Source organism: Sebastes umbrosus, chromosome 12 (assembly GCF_015220745.1).
Source record: "Sebastes umbrosus isolate fSebUmb1 chromosome 12, fSebUmb1.pri, whole genome shotgun sequence".
Taxonomy (NCBI): domain Eukaryota; kingdom Metazoa; phylum Chordata; class Actinopteri; order Perciformes; family Sebastidae; genus Sebastes; species Sebastes umbrosus.
In genome coordinates, this window is record NC_051280.1 from 26,328,417 (window position 1) to 26,350,247 (window position 21,831).

Here is a 21,831-nt window from a genome sequence, read left to right on the forward strand (position 1 = left end):
AATGCGTTAAAGAAATTAGTGGCATTAAAACAAATTTGCTTTAACGCGTTATTAACGCGTTACGATTTAGCAACTGCATGGCTTATTTCTCGCATAAAATGTTTTCAGAAACATATTTTGGTGAACTATTTTCTTGATATAAGAGAAGAAAGTTTCCAAACGAGCCGCCATGTTGGTTCCGGTTTGAAAGCTGGGAGCAGCAGCCCACGGGGGACAGCATTCGTCCAATGAGGTGCCTTGTGTCTAGTGGCAGCCCATCAACCGTCCAATGCCGAAAGGCGAGGCGATTCCTCGCTATAAAAAAACGCCCCTGTGGACATGTACCATAAGGGTTCAATCACTGTCACAGTTATGGTAAATGCAGATTGCTGCCTCTGGGGTGCAGGCGTTGTAAGTCAAGCTGTGGTATCTACAATACAATGAACGCTAGGCAAAACATAATCCTGATAAAACTGTTTACTTTCTTTTTTTTGAAGATCAGTTTTTAGGTCGTAAAATCCATAATGTTGCTCACAGAGACATGCCGCTTCTCCTGAGAGCTCAAAAAGATAGCGGGAGTGTACAATATTGAAAACATTGGTCAAACTGACAGTGTTACAACTAACCCAGTGTTCTCCCCGGTCTCCCCTAATCTGTTTGTTTTTACACCATAGATGTTTTGAAAGATGAGGAGAACGGGGTCAGCTGTGAGACAGAGAGTTAGCTGTGCTGTTTGTGTTGAAAAAAAATGAGCAAATATGTTGTTTTCTGCAAATGAAGGTGACAGCCTGATGACTGTGCAGAATGTGTGAGAAACAGAAAGAGAGAGTGAGTGTGAGAGAGAGAGAGCCTCCTTTGTGTCATATTACATGCACTAAGCTGCTCTATCACTGCTTACACCATGTGAAGACTATCATGCGTTAAGTTTCACTGCTAGGGGGATGAATAGTGTAATAATTATTTTTTAACCGGTTTAATTACTGTGAGAGGACGGAGAGGGAGAAATTGAATTAGGAGAAGTCACACTCCCCCGTGGTGAATCCTTTATAACTCCCTCGCTCGCACATGTCTCATGTCCAGAAGACGTTGACACTGGAGCAAAATTGCTGTTCAACTGCTTTCTCCTCCCGCCGGATGAGACTACATTGTTGTCTTTTGCGAAGATAAGCACGGCTTGGGTGGGGGATCCTGACCCCGTCCAAGGTGAAAGCGTGTCTTTAATCGATTCGCACGCTGGTGGCGGCGCTGCTGTTGTTGTGAGGCCACATGTCAAATAAACACAACGGCCTTCCGGGGAGGAGAGCAACCGAGACAGTAAACATTAATCTTTCCTTTAAGAAGGGAGGGAGTGGAGAAGAAATAATATACGCAGAAGAAGGGAGGCTATGCGGTGTGATATCTTTATGGGGGAAAAGTCCAAAGGATAGAGTGTAGGAATTCATGTGTAGCGGAGAGATCTAAGAGAAAGAAGGACGACCACTGTGGGGGGAAAAAAAGACGTGCAGACAGTTTGAATCACTGCACAAAGGTTTAGTCACATGGACATTAAACATCTGTCACCCAAAGCACATACAGTAAATACATGCATTCAAAACACACATCATGTGAAAGCCGATGGCATCATATCTTTCTATCATAGTCAACATGTTGTCTTTACTCTGAGTCTGAACATCTGTGTGTTTTCCTGTGCGACCCTCTGCATCTGTGTGTACTCACACAGCAGCCGCGGATGCCAACCAACTGCGTCCTTTCATGTGCAGAATGTGGAAGATTTCCAGCTTGGCGCCCTAAAAAAATTACACATGTATCCAAGCAACAGTGCAGATACTACATGTCTTACTATTTAGATAAACTTCTCTCTGTCTTTTCTTCTCTCTGTGAAGTGCTTGTGAAAGATCAGCAGGTTTTTCTCGCTGTTAGCGGTGTGTGTGTGTGTTCTGTTACTCATGGCGTATTTGCTCTTTTGAAAAATTGGGGAAGACCTTTAGACAGCAGAAGCACACACAAAAGAGCGTATTGTGTCAATGTCAAGAAGGGGCTCAGTGTTAATGGGCCGTTATCACAGGAGGACGACCAGAAAGAGAGGGAAAGAGAGAAAAGAAGATGGCCTAAGGGGGAACAAACACGCACAATGACACACACACACACACACACACACAAGAGCACACGCAGCGCTGCATCCTGGGTGCAGAGGTAGCCCGAGGCCTGCAGTTAAGTCATTTCATCGGTGCCTAATGTTGATGTGAGGAGCGTCAGAGGGGCACAATGTCTCCTTTTTTTCCTCTCAAAAGAGGGGAAAGTCACACCCTGGAGATGGTTAGAGGGGTAAAGGACACAGACGGGTGCATTTTACAACCTGTGTAACAACGCTATTCTGTAATGGCAACTACAACAGCACCTATCAGTGTGGAAGAGCCTTATAGTTACAATATGACTGCAAGCCTTTTAAAGTTAAATCATTAGTCATTTAGCAACCCAGTTGCCAGAAAAAAAGTTGCCATTGTACGTTCATGCAAATCACAGGATACGTTGAATGTGGACGTTTCTGAACCCAGAAAACATTTCATAGATATGTTTCATATCAGCCTCGTATCACGCATGCAGAAACGCACAATGTTGAGAGACACCAACGTAGTTAATGTTGGGAAAAGATTGTTGACTACTTGGTTACGGTTAGAAAAAAGATCATGGTTTGTGTTAAAATAATAACGTAATAACGTAATGTGACAACGCAACGTAACAACGTAACGCAACAACGTAGGGCAACGACGTAGGTCAACGACGTAGGGCAACGACGTAGGGCAACAACGTAGCGCAACAACGTAGCGCAACAACGTAGCGCAACAACGTAGCGCAACAACGTAACGCAAAGTAAAACCGTGACATAAAAGCGTAACGTAAAAGTGTAACGTAAAAGTGTAACGTAACAGCGTAACAGCGTAACATAACAGCGTAACGTAACAGCGTAACGTAACAGCGTAACGCAACAGCGTAACGCAACAACGTAACGCAACAACGTCAGTGGCGTGAAGGGGCACAGGTGGCGCGTCAACAACCGCCGCTTGGGGCGGTGAACGGTTACGCCTGACAATTTCTGGAACTTTCCAAAACCGACGGTCCAGCCGCTTCATGATTGACCAGGTGGTGAGAGAATGGGCAGGATTTGAACGTTTCTCTCAAGCTCTTTCTTTTGTCTTTACACGACTATTGCTGGCACTTTAACTGTGTACAACTGGCTGCAACACCATGAATGCCTCTCAGTAAGACTGTCTGAAAGTGTTAAACTAAATACTCATCACCGTGAATTAACAGGAAATCACACACAGAAAGCTGCCGGTGCACTACTCTCTCTCTCTCTCTGTCTCTCTCTCTCTCTCTCTCTGCAGGATCATATTCAAGATGTCTCACCTCTGGCGATGGGACAGAAAACATGTGCTCTGTCCTTGACGCAGATGGTGGACACCTTGAAGACATTTACTTATAAAATTGTTCTTTTTTATGATCTGAGGACAGGCTGATATATTATGTCCAAACAGGACAGTCTTTAAGACTTTCTTTCTTTTAAAACTCTAAGACTTTCATGTACTTTTTTTCTTTGACCAGAGTGACTAAACACTCAACAGCAGATGAACTGATGTGATGCTCAGAAATCTGCCTGGTTTTCCAGAAAGTCCACCGTCAGAGGGAGTCCGCGGTTCATTTCTTTCTAAAAGACCTGAATATTTATTTGTCAGAAACAGAAGCTTCCTTCTTAGTGGATACACAAATACAATTTGTCAAAAGGTTCCAGTGGAAATTAAAGGACAACGACACTTGAGGACCAAGCAGAGGGAACAAATGATTGATAGAGTGAAGAACGAACCAGGAGATGCTTCTTTTTAGGGCTAATAAAATGGCCGCTAATTACTCCCTATTAACCCACCAACCAGATAACGAGGCCGCGGGGCAGAGGTCAGCCTTCTCTGGCTCTTGGGGACAAGGACACATACAAGATGTATGCATAAAAACACACCGGCAGGAGCTATAATTCAGTTGTAAAGTGAGGATGTCCTGCGTCCAACAGAGTAGGTTCAGAGGCTGTATTGTGTGTTAGGTAAGATGCCCTCTTGTTGACACTGAGGGTAATGAATCCCCCACTTGTTCAAAACAAGTCAGCCCTTTGTGCTTGTTTGGATCTTGTATATCTGAAGATGATATAAGAAACTAGCTTTAACTAGCTTTGGGTGAGGTGAAATCCTCTCATAAAAGAAAAAGAGTCAATGCTGAGAAGAAAGACCCTCTTTTGCGTTAAATTGTAAATCTGTTCATTGGGACATCAGTCATTATCAGACGAGAGCGATAACAGTCTGTTACTAATAAAGGAGATAGTAAAACATGAGTTTGAGTGACCGCTAAATCATTGATGTCAGGGCTTCTTTGAAAGTAGTGAACTAGTGGAGTCACTTAGACTATTTTAGCACGGATTTGTGAACAGTGTTGGGCAACTTACTTGACAAATATAATCAATAAAATGACATTACAAATTACAAATGACTCATTAGAAAAGTAATTAATTAATTCCTCTATAGCAAGAGCAGTTAATAGTTAGCAAGCCAGCTAAGAGAAAACATTTAAATAAGCAACATATTCTCATATAACGGTTCGTATGATATTACAAAAAAGTTATTCCTGCTTTTTCGTTAGTTTTCCTACGAATGTCCAGCAACACGTGTCAACTTCCGCTCGTTACATGTATACAGTCTTTTCAAAATAAACTTCCGTCTTCACAGGAAACAACTTCCTTAGGTTTAGGCAAGAAAACTGTTTAGTTAGGTTGAGGAAAAGATCGACTTGGTAAGGCTTAGGCAGGAAAACAACTTAGTTAGGTTAAGGCAAGAAAACTACTTAGGTAGGCTTAAAAAAAGATCGTGGTTTGGCTTAAAATATCTTACTTAACTGACCTCCTCGTTTGTCCCTTTTCATATTTCTCGGTTCACGATTACGTTAGTTACACACAAATTGATTTTGTGGCATATACACGCATTACAGTGCATTTCTTTTCGTAGGTATAGCTATGAACGGTGTATGAGACCAGCCTGAAATAAGACAACTTTGGAGATACCAGGAGGCGCATTTCTGTTCTTTCGGTGTTGGCTAACAGCATCTCCAGACCTCCAGCCGCTGTACCAAGCTAGCAAATAACTACCGGACAAGTCTGTCTTCTGTCCACTGAACACACTGGGACTCAAACTGATATCAACTCTCCAACAAACTTCCAGTAAGACGGCAAACAAGGCAACAGCGAGCCGGTCGTTGTTGTGAAATAAAGCATGACAGCATCTTGCATTAACCCTGAAGGGGTTTATTTCACAACAATGACCCGCTCGCTGTACATTATCCCGCTTATTACACGGCTACTTATTTAAGAAATCAATAATTTGAAACAAAAACGGTCTGCCGGAGTCCAACATCATAATGCGTCCACTCTTTCTTTATAACTCTGTTATAAAGAACTAACAGACCGTAGAACGCCGTGATTGACCAATCAGAATCGAGTATTCAATAAAGCCATGTAATAAAACACTATAACAGTGATATACACGTATGTCAAAATGTTGAAATGAAACATATTTTTGGTTCAGAAACGTAGAGATACGTGAACATATCCGTGATTTGAAGAAACGTACAATGCCAACATTTTATTCTGGCGACTGGGCTATTAATGTAATTACTGAATTTCAAATTGTAATTCCTTACACTACTTGTTACTGGAAAAAGTAATCACATTACTGTTACACGTTACAAAGGAATGCATTACTGCCCAACACTGATCTTGAGGACATAACACTAAGCTCTTAATGCCAAAAGACATCAAATATAAAAATTAAAAAAAAGGCTCTGGAGGAGATTTTTAGTGCTAGTTGTCTTTGTGTATTCACAGTATGAGGTTACATTATTATTAGCAAAATGTCTTAAAGATTGTGATCAACATTAGCTTTATTTTGTCCCTTTGAGTCCCATTTTTTAAGTTTGCCCAAACTCTACTAAACCCCTCTCACTCAAAGTCATGTAAATATTTTTTATTTTTATGTGGAATTTGGTGGTTTTTTTATATTTATGTTAATGATCCCTGAGAGAGAACATTTCTGTCTTTGTTACAGACCAATGTTAACCCTACATGGAGTCATGCAGGGTTTCAGTGTTTCATGCCTGTTGCCTCGGGGGGCTTGAACCAGAGCCAGAGGACTGTCTCCTTACTCACAAGGCTCACCACAACTTAGGCGTGATATTGTGATCGCTTTGCCATCTCATGGCATGTAGACCATTTCACAGTTTCAAACATAAATACATAGCTGCAAGCAGCGGCAAACGGCAAAAAGAAGCACACTGGTGCTAATGTTGTTTAAGGACGAAAGGGCACGAGGGAAAGTTTGGGATTAGCTGTGACAAATCGTAGAAAGTGGAGGGATAAATAAACATATTACTCATATGTACTCAGCTGACACATACACAGAAAACGACACTTTTTAGCGTAACTCATATGATGCTTACACGGCACAAACAATGCTCAGTTACTCAAACTCAATTCTTAAAGGGGAAATTTTCAACCTAGACCCTATTTTCTCATGTTTTTGTCTTCTAAATGACTAATTTTAAATTGGTCCAGCATTGAGGGAGAACGCTGTAGATGGCAGCCATGAAACAAGCTGCGTTAATGTAACGTTGCGTTCATCAAAAGTGCTTGTTTTTGCCACTGACAGGCTCAGATTATTAAAAGTGTCTGACAACATTATGGAAAGGACCCTACAGAGAAATTTGCTTACCTTTCGCTTGATCTGGTCTGTTCGTTATTGTGTCCAAGTCTCGTTGTGAAATCTGAATATCCGTATACTCGTGCTCAAATTAATACGGGCTGCCATTGAATTAAAAGACCTCATCCACATTGTGGAAATCATCTAAATATTCAGCCATGACATTGAAAATCTTTTAGATAACACTAAGCTACGCTTTCTGTACTCCAACACGACAAACTCTGCCTGGCTGACGCTCGCGTTTCCACCATGGATGTATTCCACTATTCCACCGCTGTCTTCCGGCAACACGTCACCTCGCCAGATTTCACAACGAGACTTCTCCTTGAGCGAGACTCTTTCCGTAATGTCAGACACTTAAAATAGCAATCAGAGCCTGGCAATCATGGCAAAAACAATCACTTTTAGTGGATGTAAATGACGGTGCCAGCTTGCCCCAATTGCACCATATTGCAGCCTGTGAGCAGCTGCCGTCTACAGCGTTCTCCCTCAATACTGGACCTATTTCAGAAATTGTTGTTCTGATTAGTCAGTTGGACTCAAAAGCATGAGAAAACAGGTTGAAAAATACCAAAGAAGAGAAAGAGGCTGTATGACCTCAGACGTTTCCAGTTACAGTTTATTACTCAGCTCTCAGGAACATCTTAATATTCTGGCATCCAACCTAATCCCTTATCTAAACAAAGACCCAACATTGTCCTTAGAAATAAAAGATTGATGAAATTTTTTTTGAGCACAAGCTAGTGGAGCTTTTTTTGGAGCTTTCAGCCACATCTATTAGTCTTCATCAGTATGGAGTTTGCTCAGTAGTAGTAGAGATAATTCAGTTCTTTACACCTGATGTGTCTGATGAAGGCCATTCTGATAACAATATTACATTTATATATAGACAATGTATCAAAAATGTACATACAACCTGTGAGTGTTATATATTATATTATTAGAGTATTATTACTGATGCATTAAAGGGGAATACTACCCAAATTAAGAATTTCAATATGTTATTTCCATGGCAAGAGGAAAGTTCAATTAAATATTTGTGAACATGAGTTCCTCTGTCTCAAAGTCTCAAACTTGTGATGTCATAGGGTATAAAGTCTGGAGCAGCTACATAAACAATAAGTGGAGGCTGATTTTATGGATCCATACGAATGTTTGTTTTCTTTTTTATACCCAAATCAGATTTATTCTGTTGTAGTGTTCTCACTTGTGAAACAGAAAATGTTCCCATATACTCACAACATTCCCCTGCATGCTCTCAGTGTTATCTATAACATCTCTCCCTATTCATTGTCTATGGAGCAGCTCCACACTTTATACCCTATGACATCACAAGTTTGAGTTTTACCACTCACACACGTTTTTTGGATTTGAGTTGTTCATGTTTGCAAATATTTCTTTGGACTGTCTTAGACCATAAGAATATGATGTATGAATTTTGAAAATGGGCATAGTTCTGTTTAGCTGTAAAATGAGAAAGTGTTTGACCTGGCAGCCATGTTGAGATCAGTTGAGGAAATACCAAGCACCGCCAACCAGCCGGAGCAAACTTTCTCATTTTACAGCTAAACAGTACACTACAAGATGATTCTGAAAACATTTGAGGAGAGAAATAGGCATTACAGTAACAGAATATTGATTCATATTTGATCAGCGCAGCCTAGTTTGACCGTTTGATCGGAGTTTGCGAGTGATTGACAGCTGCCTCCTCTTGAGACAGGAGCGTTTAAAAGATGGAGCATCTACTGAAAATAGAAAAGTACTCGATTATCCACCATCTTTATGGTTTACAATTAGCTGTGTGACGGTAAAGATTTGCAAGACATTTCTTGTAACTGGTGACTCACTATCTTTCCCTGCAATTGCACTTTGATGATTTGATCCTTCCCCCTTTTCTAACCCCCTCCGACCCACTAATAATTTTCATTCGGTCCTTAAATTTATCACATCGCCTGAAGAAAAGTAGAGCAGACTATGCCGTTTTTAGAACACTACCTTAACACAGATAAGCATCTCTTTCCATTGACCTCTCTTGTTGAAATAACCTACACATGCAGCAGTCAAAAACATACGATCCATAAGTTCTTAAGGCTCCGCTGAGATGGTAATCTAGCAACAGAGAAACACATCTGGTGCTGATGGCTGTCTGGCCTGTGAGAGACTCTTCTGAGCCTCGCAGGGAGGATCAACACAGGGCCAATACAGCTGTGGTCTAGATAACACAACAGACACCCCTCGGGTCATTAATGCACAGTAGTAAAAATTGTTTTGCATTAATTTTATGATAGCAGTCTAAATATCATAAAGCAAAGAGACTAACCAACAGACTGTCAGCGCTTATTGTCATGCTGCAATTTCACATACTGCGTAATTGGATATATATAAGACCGGAAAATTGCTTTGCGATGCAGAGAAAATGAGAGGGTGACAGAAAGAAAATCACTTCCAACATGTTTATCCTGAAGTCAAAGAGAGAAAACAAAGCACGTGGAGAATCAAAAGTTTTCATGGGAAAGGTACTGTCAATAGGGGAGACCGGGGACGGTTGTAACAGCACCACTTTCACCAAGAAGGGAATGACCTTAGAGTCATGAGATCAATTTCATGTATGGCCACGTCCTTCCTAACCTTGCATGTGAAATCTGTGTGAAGAAAGTGAGCAGATTTCACAGCCAAAATGCTGATTTTCAGGTATGAAAGAAATTTTTTTGGACAATTTGATTAGTACTGATACTGTTGCTCATAAACTTTGTTATTCCGTCTGAACAATCCACCAAAATCTACTTCTGAAAACATTTTAATAGAGAAATAGGCGATGCCACTGCTGAATCTCATTTAATTTTAGAACTAGATCGCCGAGTGTGACACCTTGGTCCAAGTTTCGTGAGTCGCACGCGTCATGGTGGACGGGCTCATTTGCATAAAGGACTGATCCACGCCTTTTCATTTTGAAAGAGCAACGGCCAATGATGAAACTCCAACACTCAGCCGACCAATCGTATAACTTCATCACTCCCTCAGTCACTCAGTGACGGACTTTTGTGTTTGTAGGGCTGGCCCTCTGCGGTCCAGCCAGACACATATGCATACAGATATATACACATGTATAGAGATATACACATATAGTGCAAATGTTCTAGAAGAAAGCTCTTCTAAAAGTATCAGCAACAACTCATTATTGTGGATTACAGTCATTCTTAAAGTGATTTAAAAGTCAGTGGTGAGTTGTTTTTGTAACCACTTGGTGAAGTTGTGTGTGTGTTCTCATTGCATTATTAAATCTTTGTTTCTATTGTTACAACTTAGCATAGGTTGTGTTACAATTTATCCCGGTAGTGGGGCAAGTTGTAACAATTGAACTCCTTGTATTTGACATCAGTTAATTTATTATGTGATATAGTTGTAAACATTGCTATTTGTAGTAGACAAATAATGTTACTTTGTGTAAAAATTTTAGTGAGAATTTCCGTGATCTACCATGTGAATAGATGATAAAACCTACTAGTGGGTGTAGTAGGCCCCTATTGACCCACATCTATGGGGCTTATAGCGACTGATAATGCCTATTTAATAGCCTGACAACAGTCTAATGACACACTATATTTCTCCATGAACTGATTTATGATTTCACCCCGTTTCCCCCTTTAAAAACAAGGGCACATTGATGAACACTGAATTACTTGTGAACATCCTGCCTGCCTGTCCTCCTTCTGTCTTCCTCCACCAACCCCTCCTCTCCATAAGAAGAGGAGGGGTTGTGAGGGCAGGGATCAACTCAGCAGACTCATGACGCTGTGTACACTGAGACTCGGCGGCCAGTACTGGAGAGGAGTGAACTACCAGAGGAGCTGACTGGAGCCTCTGGAGCTTTTTCCACCTTGACACCAGTGACAGAGAGGACAGCCGCTGATGGAGATGACTGGACTGTCACTTCAGGAACAGCATCCCTCCAATTTGGGAAGTTTTCTCTGTCCTGAGAAATTGAGAGTTACTTGGAAATTTTGATCCCAGAGGCACAAATATTGGAGGATTTCTACCTCAGCTGGGAGCTAGGTAAGTAAGAGCTTAAACTGCAGAGAAGAAGAACATTAATTGACCGATTTGGGGACTGTATGAAAATTATTGGTGTGGTGAGGAAGGCCTTCCTCAGGATTATTGAGGTTTACTTTGAACTCGTCTTGACTTGAAATTGCAATACCCCCCTCCCCACAACATGTCGAAATAATATGTGAAATGATATGACTTATTTAATCACGTACCTCTATTTAAACTATATTATCTTAATAGAACTTCTAATGTGGGTAATGTACATCTTCAGAAAACCCTGATACTAAGTACGGCTGTCACAATATCTGATTTCACTACGCGACTATTGTGGCCAAAAGAATTCACAATTGTCGCAATATCTATAGAAAAATATCAGTAAAATTCATCATGTTTATTGTGCATTTTGTCCCTTTTTTTGGCAAATGAATTACACTTAAAATACAAGTGTAGGGAGGTGGAGAGAGAGTCTGTAACCATAAATATACAAAATTATTTAAGAGACGCTGGGTTATTTATACGATATTATCATATGTGTGTTATTAACATGATAAATATCATGGTTATTGTCAATAACGGTATCTCGCGACAACCCCTAATACAGAGACAGCTGCTGTCCTCTGCTTATGGAAAAGCGCACTTTTATGAACCATGTCGCAAGTGCGAGTTGTCTTTTTGATGTATATAATGAAGAAAGGTTGAAAATATTAAAAATAAAACCCCCAAAAAGTCAGACTAAATAAAAATAACAATGTCTTTCCCCTTTTCTGACCCCCTCTCTTCCCCTAATCATTTTTGTACAGTCCCTAAACTGAAAATGTTTCTGCAGGGTGTGTCTGCGGATCTTAATTGTGAGTTTATATTGCTGGAGACGGCCGCCGAGTGAGCTAAAGTCACATAATAAACCCTGGAGCCTAACATCCCTATTAGACAGTGAGGTTGTTTTTTTCATAAAGTATAATAATAACAGGCCTGACTACAGTACTTTCTTGCAATTTGTGTTCCAGGCAAACTCAAAGAGAGTCAGCCGTTGGATAAAAAAACACAACTAAACTCCAGGATGAAGACTCGTCTCCTCTGCTTGGAGCTACTCCTCTTGACGGGTCACGTCCTCGTGGCCAATGGGCAGATCGGGTCAAAAAAACAAACGCCCCAGGACCTTATCGGGGTCACCCAGAGACTCGGGCTCGTAGAGAGAGATGTGCAGGGTCCGGTGAGGCCCAACATCACCATGCCCCGCCGCCGGCTACCTCCCATGTGCACCGGACCCACGGAGATCCGAGACACCTTCAAGTACATCAACACGGTGGTGTCCTGCCTGGTGTTTGTCGTGGGTATTATCGGTAACTCCACTCTGCTGAGGATCATCTATAAGAACAAGTGCATGCGCAACGGGCCGAACATCCTGATCGGCAGCCTGGCGCTCGGAGACCTGCTGCACATCATCATCGGCATTCCCATCAATGTTTACAAGGTGGGTTGTGTCATATTACAGTGATCTTTTTGGCCTTAACATATTTTTATTTGTCATTTCAAAACTCCCTTGGATTTTTAATGAATTTTTGTTGCACTCTTGTTTAAGGTCATATGCAAATATTTAGCTGCATATTGGATTTTAAATCCTTTACACACACACACACACACATACACACTCTTGAAAGGGGGCTTTTTCCATGTTATTACTTTACTGGATTCTGAGCCCCTCTGTATCCCCTTATGTCTCTGGCATGTTATTATCTGTTGGACTCATTTTGTGTGAGAGTGTGTGTGTGTGAGAAAGACAGGGAGAGGACTAACGTATCTGTATATTTGGGTAAGGGGGTAGGCATGTTAAAACAACTGGCTGCTGTTGCATACCAGAGCAGACACAGGAGACATGGGTGGTATGGGCAGATACAGAGCTACATATGACTCCAATTGATCCACTCTCACATTCCAGTCGCTCATCCAAAGCAGGCATGAAAAGTCTTAATACTGTACAGGTTTAGCAGAGTTTTGTTGTTGTTCTCCAGGAGCTATCGTACCTGTCTGGGTGAACATGCCTTGAGGCCAAACAGAGGCCTCACTATGTTTTTTCAAGACAAGACTGAAAAAAATGAAATCTGACAAGGAGAAGAGAAAAAAAAACAGCTGTGGATATTCACAGAAACCGATAAGTTCAGGTTCACGCATATCTGGTCAACGCTGGATGCCTGAGGCTGGGGAGAATGACGTGGAGCCAGACGATTTGCTTCACTCGCTCTCATGGGTTTAACTCTGTCATTGACTCTTTCCGTCTCTCTCCAGCTCCTGGCAGAGGACTGGCCTTTCGGCGTGACTCTGTGCAAGCTGGTGCCGTTTGTCCAGAAAGCCTCGGTGGGGATCACAGTGCTCAGTCTGTGCGCTTTGAGTATTGACAGGTAATAATGGACGGCCTATTTTAATTTCCTTACGCGACGTCAACAGTCAGAGGTTACATAAACATTGTGAGTGACTTTTGACCTCCTTACTGCTTTTAACTTTGCTGATCAATACATTGACGCCTTATTCTATTGCACTTGTCAAGCTCGTCTGGATACGACTGTCAACTACATTGTGAGCTTGGAATAAGGAGTTTAAATCTGATCTTTCAGCCGATTAGACTGTTGTCAGGCTATTAAATAGGTGTTATCAGTCGCTATAAGCCCCACAGATGTAGGTCAATATTGGCCTACTACACCCACTAGTAGATATTATCATGTATTCACATGGTAGATCACTGGGAGAAGGTATAAAAGAACACGACAGCGACTTCTAGCGACTGTAATAATTATGACAGGAGCAGAAGTGGAAGTCAGGCGCTCTAGTATAGATAGTGTGAAACTCCATAAGGGCTGGAGGTCATGGACGATGGATGGTACACAAATCAAAGGATTTTCACCCAAGAGACCGAAGTCCGCATCCCGTGTGAAACCAACAGTGTTTAGTTGTCTTTGTGATAGTAGTTATTTAACCCAAAACATGATGTTTTTCCCTAAACTTAACTAGGTTTTTTTTATAGCCTAAACCTAAAGAAGTTGTAATTTTATTTCCTAAACCTAACTGTTTTTTGTGCCTAAACCTAAAGAAGTTGTAATTTGATTGCCTAAACCTAAAGAAGTTGGAGTTTTGCTGCTTAAACCTAAAGAAGCCTTTTTGTTTGTGTTCAAAACGTGACGTTTCATTCAGTTTTACATGTTAGAACATGTCGTTTTTAAGTTTCACTTTCACGTTTACAACGTAGTAGGCGTAGTAGGCCCCTAATGACCCACATCTATGGTGCTAATAACGTTTAATGACCTGATAACAGGTTGGATATTTGTTATGAACATTGAGTTATTTTTATATTCCTATACTGCAGATAATACTTTATACCTGCATGGTGTTAGCTTAAAAAAAGGTTAAAAAGCTAGAATATACTGTTCAGTTTTGTCCGTTGGGATAAGAGATTGATAGGATTATTATTTAAAGAATAGTGAGACATTTTTGAAAATACGCTTATTAGCTTTCTTGTCGACAGTTAGATGAGAGGATTGATACCGCACTCAGACATGAGAGCGGTATCAATCTTCTCGACTAATTCTCAGCAAGAAAATTAATATGTGTATATCCCAAAACGTCAAACTATTCCTTTAATTTGTTGGTTGACTGACGGCACATGTTGTATCTTCCAGGTATCGCGCCGTGGCCTCCTGGAGCCGCATCAAAGGGATCGGGGTTCCAAAGTGGATGGCTATCGAGATCGTGCTCATCTGGATATTATCCATCATCCTGGCTGTGCCAGAGGCAATAGCCTTCGACATGATCACCATGGACTACAAAGGAGAACACTTGAGGATCTGTTTGCTGCACCCCATGCAGACAGGCAACTTTATGAAGGTGAGCGGCGACACACAGGCCTTCAGATGCATATAATTCAGTGTGGAGAAAAATAGTGTTGACACAGCTGTGCATGCTGCAAACCTGCAAGTGCACATATAATACATACTGACACGTACAGACACACACGGAGATGCAGATGTGCATGTTGGCACGCACGCTGACTTGTGTATGAATATATGTGCATTGCTACCTTACTGTAAGGAGAGACAGAAGAGGTTACGGACAGTGAAGTATCGTCAAACAGAAAGAAAACGGTATATCACAGGATTTAACACCCTCTTCGCTAGACAGGAAACACTGCAGGGCCTGCAGGTGTTCACGTGTCTTCCATCAACTTTAAAATAACAACTGTGAACAGTTTTAATTTCACTGAGGTACTTTGATAAATTGATCTTTAAATGAAAGTCAACAAATCAATTTGAGACACACCCTTGAGTCTCACACCGCTCGAGGTCAGACTGGGGATACACGCCATTAAATTTACTCCTGAAATGTTTTCACCTTGAACTTTGAGCTCTAACTCAGTGCTGTTCTCTTATTTTCTCTGTGTAGTTTTATAAATCAGCGAAGGACTGGTGGCTGTTCAGCGCGTATTTCTGCCTGCCGTTGGTCTGCACCGCTATTTTCTACACCCTGATGACCTGTGAGATGCTGAGGAAGAAGAATGGAGTCCAGATTGCTCTCAGCGACCACCTCAAACAGGTTCGCTGATGGCTTTCATGTGATTTAGCCTATTTTGTTAGTGATTACTGACTGTCTTCATATTGAGTGTTAAGAGTTAAAATTGCATTATTCCCAATTTAGTGCAAGGGGGAAACACAAAACTGACCTAAAGGAATCTTTTATGTTCAACGCTTGACACGAGACTCATTCACAAGTGTGTCCAATTAAAGCTATAAAACATACAGTAGTGTCTTTTCACCACAAACTTGACTCCGCTCTACCAACTTGGCACTCTTATGTTCTACTTAATTAGGGCCCGAGCACGAAAGTGCCAGGACCCAACGGCGTCCTGGCACGAATTTTCGTGCGAGGAAACCTATTGTTTTTCTAAAGATTATTGTTATTATTCTTTTTCTGCTGGGAGATCGCGTTTTTGGGACCTTTCCCATCCCCAAAAACTCACCAAAAGTGGAATATGCGTCAGAAGTGGCGCGAAATTCAAAGTTCTGTAGTGACCCGGCTCGGGTGTCTCCAGGGGGCGAGATAGCGCCCCCTAATGTAGGCAGTTTTTCAGAGAAAGTTTCTTCGATCTTCACGAAATTCATGTATGTCATAACTCAAGCCCTCATACCTGGATTAAATATTTTTGAGATTTTTTTGGCCAACAGGAAGTCAGCCATGTTGGACTTCCTGCGTGATTTTAAAATATACGAACATATGTTTGAAGACTTTAGGATGCACAAAAAATTATGAAACTTTACACGCACATCCAAACTCGTAATTACTTTATTTTAGTGGTGAAATTTTGCTTGGGCGTGGCATGTTGGCTCTCTAGCGCCCCCTTATGTCTTTTAGATATGGAACATACCTTGAGGTACTTGAAAACTCATGAAAGTTGGCAATATGATGGACACCTGTGAACTTTACATGAACGTACAGTTATTAGGTTCAGCGTGTAAAGTGGCGCCCCCTAACGCGTGTAAGGCCATGGTTTGGACAAAGTTGATCCGATATTCATGAAATTTGGTAGGCACATCCAGCTCATTATTTCAGACATATTCCTCATCGGGTTTCATTAGCTCCGCCCACCGGGAAGTCGGCCATCTTGGATTTTGTGCGTTTTTCATGTATTTTATGCATACTTTTACGAACTCCTCAAAGAGACTTCATCGGATTTGCGTCAAATTTGGGTGGTATAACCCTCAAACTACTGTGATGCTAAATTGCAACATTTTTGATCGCAAAAACGGTGATGTCATACATCATGTGAGAAAATGCCATTTTGTCACTTCTTAGGTATGGAACTTTGCAATACCCGTCCTAGAGGATTCAAGCGATCCATCTCAAAGTCGGGCAACAGAATCACAACACCTTCAGGAGACTAAATTACGAAGCTTTTGTGTTTACGTGAAATGGCGTTCTTGTGGCGGCGCGATGAATTTCGATGTTTCGCCATGACACAGGAAGCTGTTGTAACTTGACTTTACATAGTCCAATCTGCCCCAAATTTCACAAGCTGGATAATAGTCCAGGCCTGAAGACATATATGTGCCATTATGAGTGATAGTTCTAGCGCCACCTACAAGAAACAGGAAGTTGTTATAAATTGACTATACATTGTCCAATCTGCACCAAACTTGACATGTTTTATAAGAGTCCCAGCATCAAGACGTATACGTTCAATTATGAGTGATAGTCATAGCGCCACCTAAAGGAAACAGGAAGTTGTTAGATTTACGAGCCCAATGTGGCATTATACTTGCATGTGAGCAATCCTTATTGTTGAGCCGTGCCTGAGGAACCTGCTCAATAGAATCAGGTTTTAATCAAATCAAACCATGTCACTAATCTTTCTGACTTAATGAAATCAACACCGTAGAGTGTGAATAATTCACATCAAAACCAATAAATAACACAGACAATAAGTTTGTCTTTACAGCATCTTTTCCCATGAGTGACAATGGGACACACCCAAACTCTGACGTTCACGCCGATTAGATCGCTCACCCAGTAACGTTGTTTTTCGCTCTTAACTTTGTCACCAGTAGCTGCAGTTTTGACTTCATGAATGTAACGGGGTACCAAATGACATACTGATATTCTTTTAGTCATGATTATAGGTGATGACAGTACAATATCTGAAATTATAGGCACCAGAAGCTAATAAAAAAAGGTGCAGTGCATTTCTTTTACCTGTAGTCTCTACACCACAAATTCCTACACCTCAGTCTGGGTGTAGGAATGACACTGACAACAGAGAGGTGACAGTGGAGGAGGTTCCGAGGGTTCTGCACCCTGCGTTAAAAGCTATGAACACCCACACAGGTGTTTTCAGTTTATTTGGCTGATTAGATCTCTGCTCACTGTAATTTCTTGACAGCTTCCTGAGTCTCCTGTCAGCTTTTATTGCACCTGTTTGGGCATTCTTATCATTCTTGTTCAGCCGGAATAACTGACAACACCTGTGTGGGTGTTCAGAGGACAAACAGGTTCAGCTTATACAGAGTTTGAAGTGTTCAGATGTACAACAAAAAACAACAAATGAGTATAGATCTTCCAGTCCCTTCGAGTTGGTACTAAATGTGATTACTACATTATGAAAATGCCCAGTGATTGGCAGTTTGGTTATAGCAAGTTCACTCTACTCGACTTCAGCCCTGATTTTCCGCTTCCATACTAGCGACTAGAAGGGAGCCTGTAAATTGCGAAATTTGATCTGAGATCTGCAAAAACTCTCGTGAGACTCGCTGCCAGACGACCTATCCTATCCTCAACCATTCGAGGCATACGACATGACACAGGAGGCTGTTGTAACTTGACCCTACATATTCCAATCTGCCCCAAACTTCACAAGCTGGATAAGAGTCCCGGCCTGAAGACATATACGTTCCATTATTGAGTTATGGTGATAGCGCCACCTACTGGCAACAAGAAATTGTTGTATACTGCCACCCACCCTCATAGAAGTGCCTTTTAAGGATGCCCCACAGGTTCTCAACAGGTCATTTACAGTGCCACGCGCTCCACGCAGAAAATACTCTCTAACTGTTGCGTGCAGTGTCCGACTTTCATGGAAATGCACGGCAGCGGATACCCCCGACATGCGCAAAGGGGCGAGGGCCCGTTCAACGCTGCTTGCAGCTTTAATTTGTTTTGATTTATGAAAACAAAACCTTTAGGCTAAAAATTTCCAACAATATAAGACTTCTTTGTGTTTAAATTTCTCCATGTCCCCATCGGGGACCAAAACTGTCAGTACAATCTGTTACTATGCAGTGATTTATGTGTGTTCAGCGAAGGGAGGTGGCGAAGACAGTGTTCTGCCTGGTTCTGGTCTTCGCTCTGTGCTGGCTGCCGCTCCACCTCAGCCGCATCCTGAAGCTCACCATCTATGACGAGAAAGATCCGAACCGCTGCGAGCTGCTCAGGTATGGAAGAAATGACATGTTCCGCAGTGCACAGATTAGACTAGATCATTTGGTAGAATAATGAATCACCCTCCAGAAGGGGAGAGGTGGAATAAGACTAATGCGTCTCTGTAACCCTTTTAGTTTCTTTTTGGTGTTGGACTACATTGGCATCAACATGGCGTCTGTCAACTCCTGCATCAACCCAATCGCCCTCTACATAGTCAGCAAACGCTTCAAGAACTGCTTCAGGGTAAGGTGCAACTTAGTCATGACATATGCCGTACGCAGAACAGAGTGAAAATATAAGAAGAGTTTTTTGCTGGGAAATACTCATTCGCTTTCTTGTTGAGAGTTAAATGAGAGGATTGATACCACTCTCATTTCCATACAATTAATATGAAGCAGCTGGTTAGCATAGCTTAGCATGGAGACTGGAAACAGCTAGCCTGGCTCTGTCCGAAGATAACAAAATCCACCTACCAGCACCTCTAAAGCTCTCTAATTAAAGCTGGGGTTGGTAATGTTGAGAAACTAGCAGGAGAATACTACATTTTAAAAATAATCCAACCGAAAACAACAGCCCAGTGTTGCTAACTCTTTTCCAATGAAAGTAGCTAGCAGCACTAGCTCCAAAAGTCGCTAAATCTAGCGAGAAAGTCGCCAAGTTGGGTCCCTTCAGGTCTCCCTCCAAGGCCACTCCCCCACAATTATCATAATGAACGTAAACATCAAACATGGCTATTGTTATTACTCACAGCTGTCAGGCTAGCAGCTTGTGGAAGACTCTGGTGATGTGCAATGAGTGCATGGGCAGAGTGCACGCAAGTAGACAGGCAGGTAGACTTATTACAGGCCTGTGACAGCCACAGATTTTTGTTTTTTTGTTTTTTTTGCCTGAGCATTTGATTCATTGATTCCTGTCGGGATGTAAAGAAAGTGTCAAATATAGGGAAACATGTTTTTGAAGAACTTTACCAACCCTAGCTTTAACATCTCTTTTCTTTAATCCGTATAAAAAATGAAAGCCAACCGATTGTGGTTATGTTTCTTGACCGGGCTGCAGTAACTTCTGGTGCTAAGTAAGAGATAATGTACAGCGAGCCGGTCATTGTTGTGAAATAAACCCCGACAGGGTCTTGCATCACCCTGAAGGGGTTTGTTTCACAACAATGACCCGCTAGCTGTACATTATCCCGCTTATTACACGGCTACTTACTTCAAATCAATAATTTGACTGAACAGAACTGTGTCCATAGCAACGGTCTGTTATACATAGCAACGATCTGTTATAAAGAAATAACAGACCGTAGAACGTGATGATTGACCAATCAGAATAGAGTATTCAACAAAGCAGTGTAATAAGCTAAGCTAACTGTTGCTGTCTCCAGCTTTATATTGAAAGAACCAACATGAGAGTGGTATTGATCTTTTTATCAAACTCTAGAGAGAAGCGAATACAATTTCATCTTTAAGACAAAAAAAAAAGAACCACTTGCTTCTTTCTTTTAGCTGTGAAAACTATATGCACATTGGCGTTTCTCTCAGCCTACACTTCACAATCTCCCTCACCACTTTCCTCCCTCCTCTAGTCCTGCCTGTGCTGCTGGTGCCTACCGGCTGAGATGTTGATGGATGAGAAGCAGTCGTGCATGAAGCTGAAAGTCACCGAACGAGCCTCCGACCAGAGCAACTCCCGCATGACCAACAAGTCCACTACAGCCTGAGGAGGGGCGTAGAGTAAGAAAGGAGTAGATGTGATGACAAAAAAAAAACAACTTAATATTGAAGTATGGATGACTGCATGAGGATACATGCCTATTCTTGTCTCACCTGCAGCATCATGTGAAGTCTCCTTCAACTTTTAACAGATGTGCTTTTGGAAATCAGTGAGATGAAACTCCTTCTAAGCTAAAACTCTGAACACTTGCCATAATGGACTGCTGCCCACTCTCACTGTCCAAGAAGAAATAAGCACCAGTGCACTTCAAACGCTGTATTCTTGGATAACAAGCGTGACATGTGTGTGAAGCAGGAAAACTGGTGTTCAGAGCACCAAATATCAAAAACTAACGCCCGGGCCACACTGCCTGCGTGAGCAGCGTGCGTGTGTCGCGGAACTTTTTATTTCAGCGTTCATGTTAACAGGTTATAGAGCAGCCACACAGCCCGCGTGAGCCCCTCTCTTCTAGAGATTCGAGGTCTTGCCTATTTTTTCCGCGTTCACAGCAAATGATCTTTTGACAGTGACGTATTGTCATACCAGCAACATTACTACAGTTTTGATGTCTGTATCTGTAGAATATGTCACAGACATGAAAAAAAAAGTAAATATTTATTTTTAACTCAACACTTACTGTTTGTTTCCATTTCAAAATAAAAGTCCTCTGGCACTTTTCCACGGACAGAATTCCTTCATTTGTTAACACAAGGCTTTTATTGTGAAATATTTGCAGGTCAGTGTTGTGGAAAATGCAGTGACTTGCACAGCTCTATAAATTAAGGTCGTGTCTAGAAGGTAACCCACAATTTTGGAAACTCTTGCGCGATGGTTAAAGTTAGGCATTGACCTTGAATAGTTAAAACAGCAATATGTAGCACTGACAGCAAAATGGGTCCAGCAGTAGTCAGAATCACTTCACCGGCTGTGTCTTAAATACTCGTTGCCTTGATAACCCAGCTGCACAAGGACCACAGAGAGATGTGCCGAGGCTTTTCAGGTCAGGTAGAATCTAATGTTAACGTTATCCAGTTGGTTTGCTTGCTTGCCAATTTGTTTCATATGTGGCAGCGGGGTGTTGAGACTGGCGGTGGATGGGATCACACCAGCCAAAACAAAAACAGACGTACAAGACAAATCTTGACAATTCAAAGGAAAACATCTGACAACGTAGCGTTGTTGTCAGAGAAGCCAGTACTTCAATTCAGCATCTATCCTTAATCTCTGACATTTTATGATTTAATACAGTAAATATATTACATATTGGTCCTTTAAGGTTAGGCATTGACCTTCAATGGTTAAGGTTTACGATAGGTCATCGGGCAGAGAGTCCTGTTTTAAACGTTTT

General features: G+C 41.6%; 1 protein-coding gene and 1 long non-coding RNA gene across 2 annotated transcripts in view; one reads left to right on the forward strand and one right to left on the reverse strand.

Moving 5' to 3' along the window:
• The window catches only part of LOC119498185, a 47,735-nt gene that overhangs the window by 11,347 nt on the left and 14,557 nt on the right, over nt 1-21,831 (reverse strand). The gene's annotated exons all lie outside the window — the stretch shown is intronic.
• On the forward strand, nt 10,573-20,988 carry ednrba (endothelin receptor Ba). Its single transcript, XM_037786741.1, has 8 exons — nt 10,573-10,823; nt 11,822-12,288; nt 13,101-13,213; nt 14,486-14,690; nt 15,246-15,395; nt 18,651-18,784; nt 18,908-19,016; nt 20,356-20,988. The coding sequence occupies exons 2-8, from the start codon at nt 11,875-11,877 to the stop codon at nt 20,488-20,490; spliced, it is 1,260 nt and encodes a 419-aa protein (XP_037642669.1). The 5' UTR covers nt 10,573-10,823; nt 11,822-11,874; the 3' UTR covers nt 20,491-20,988.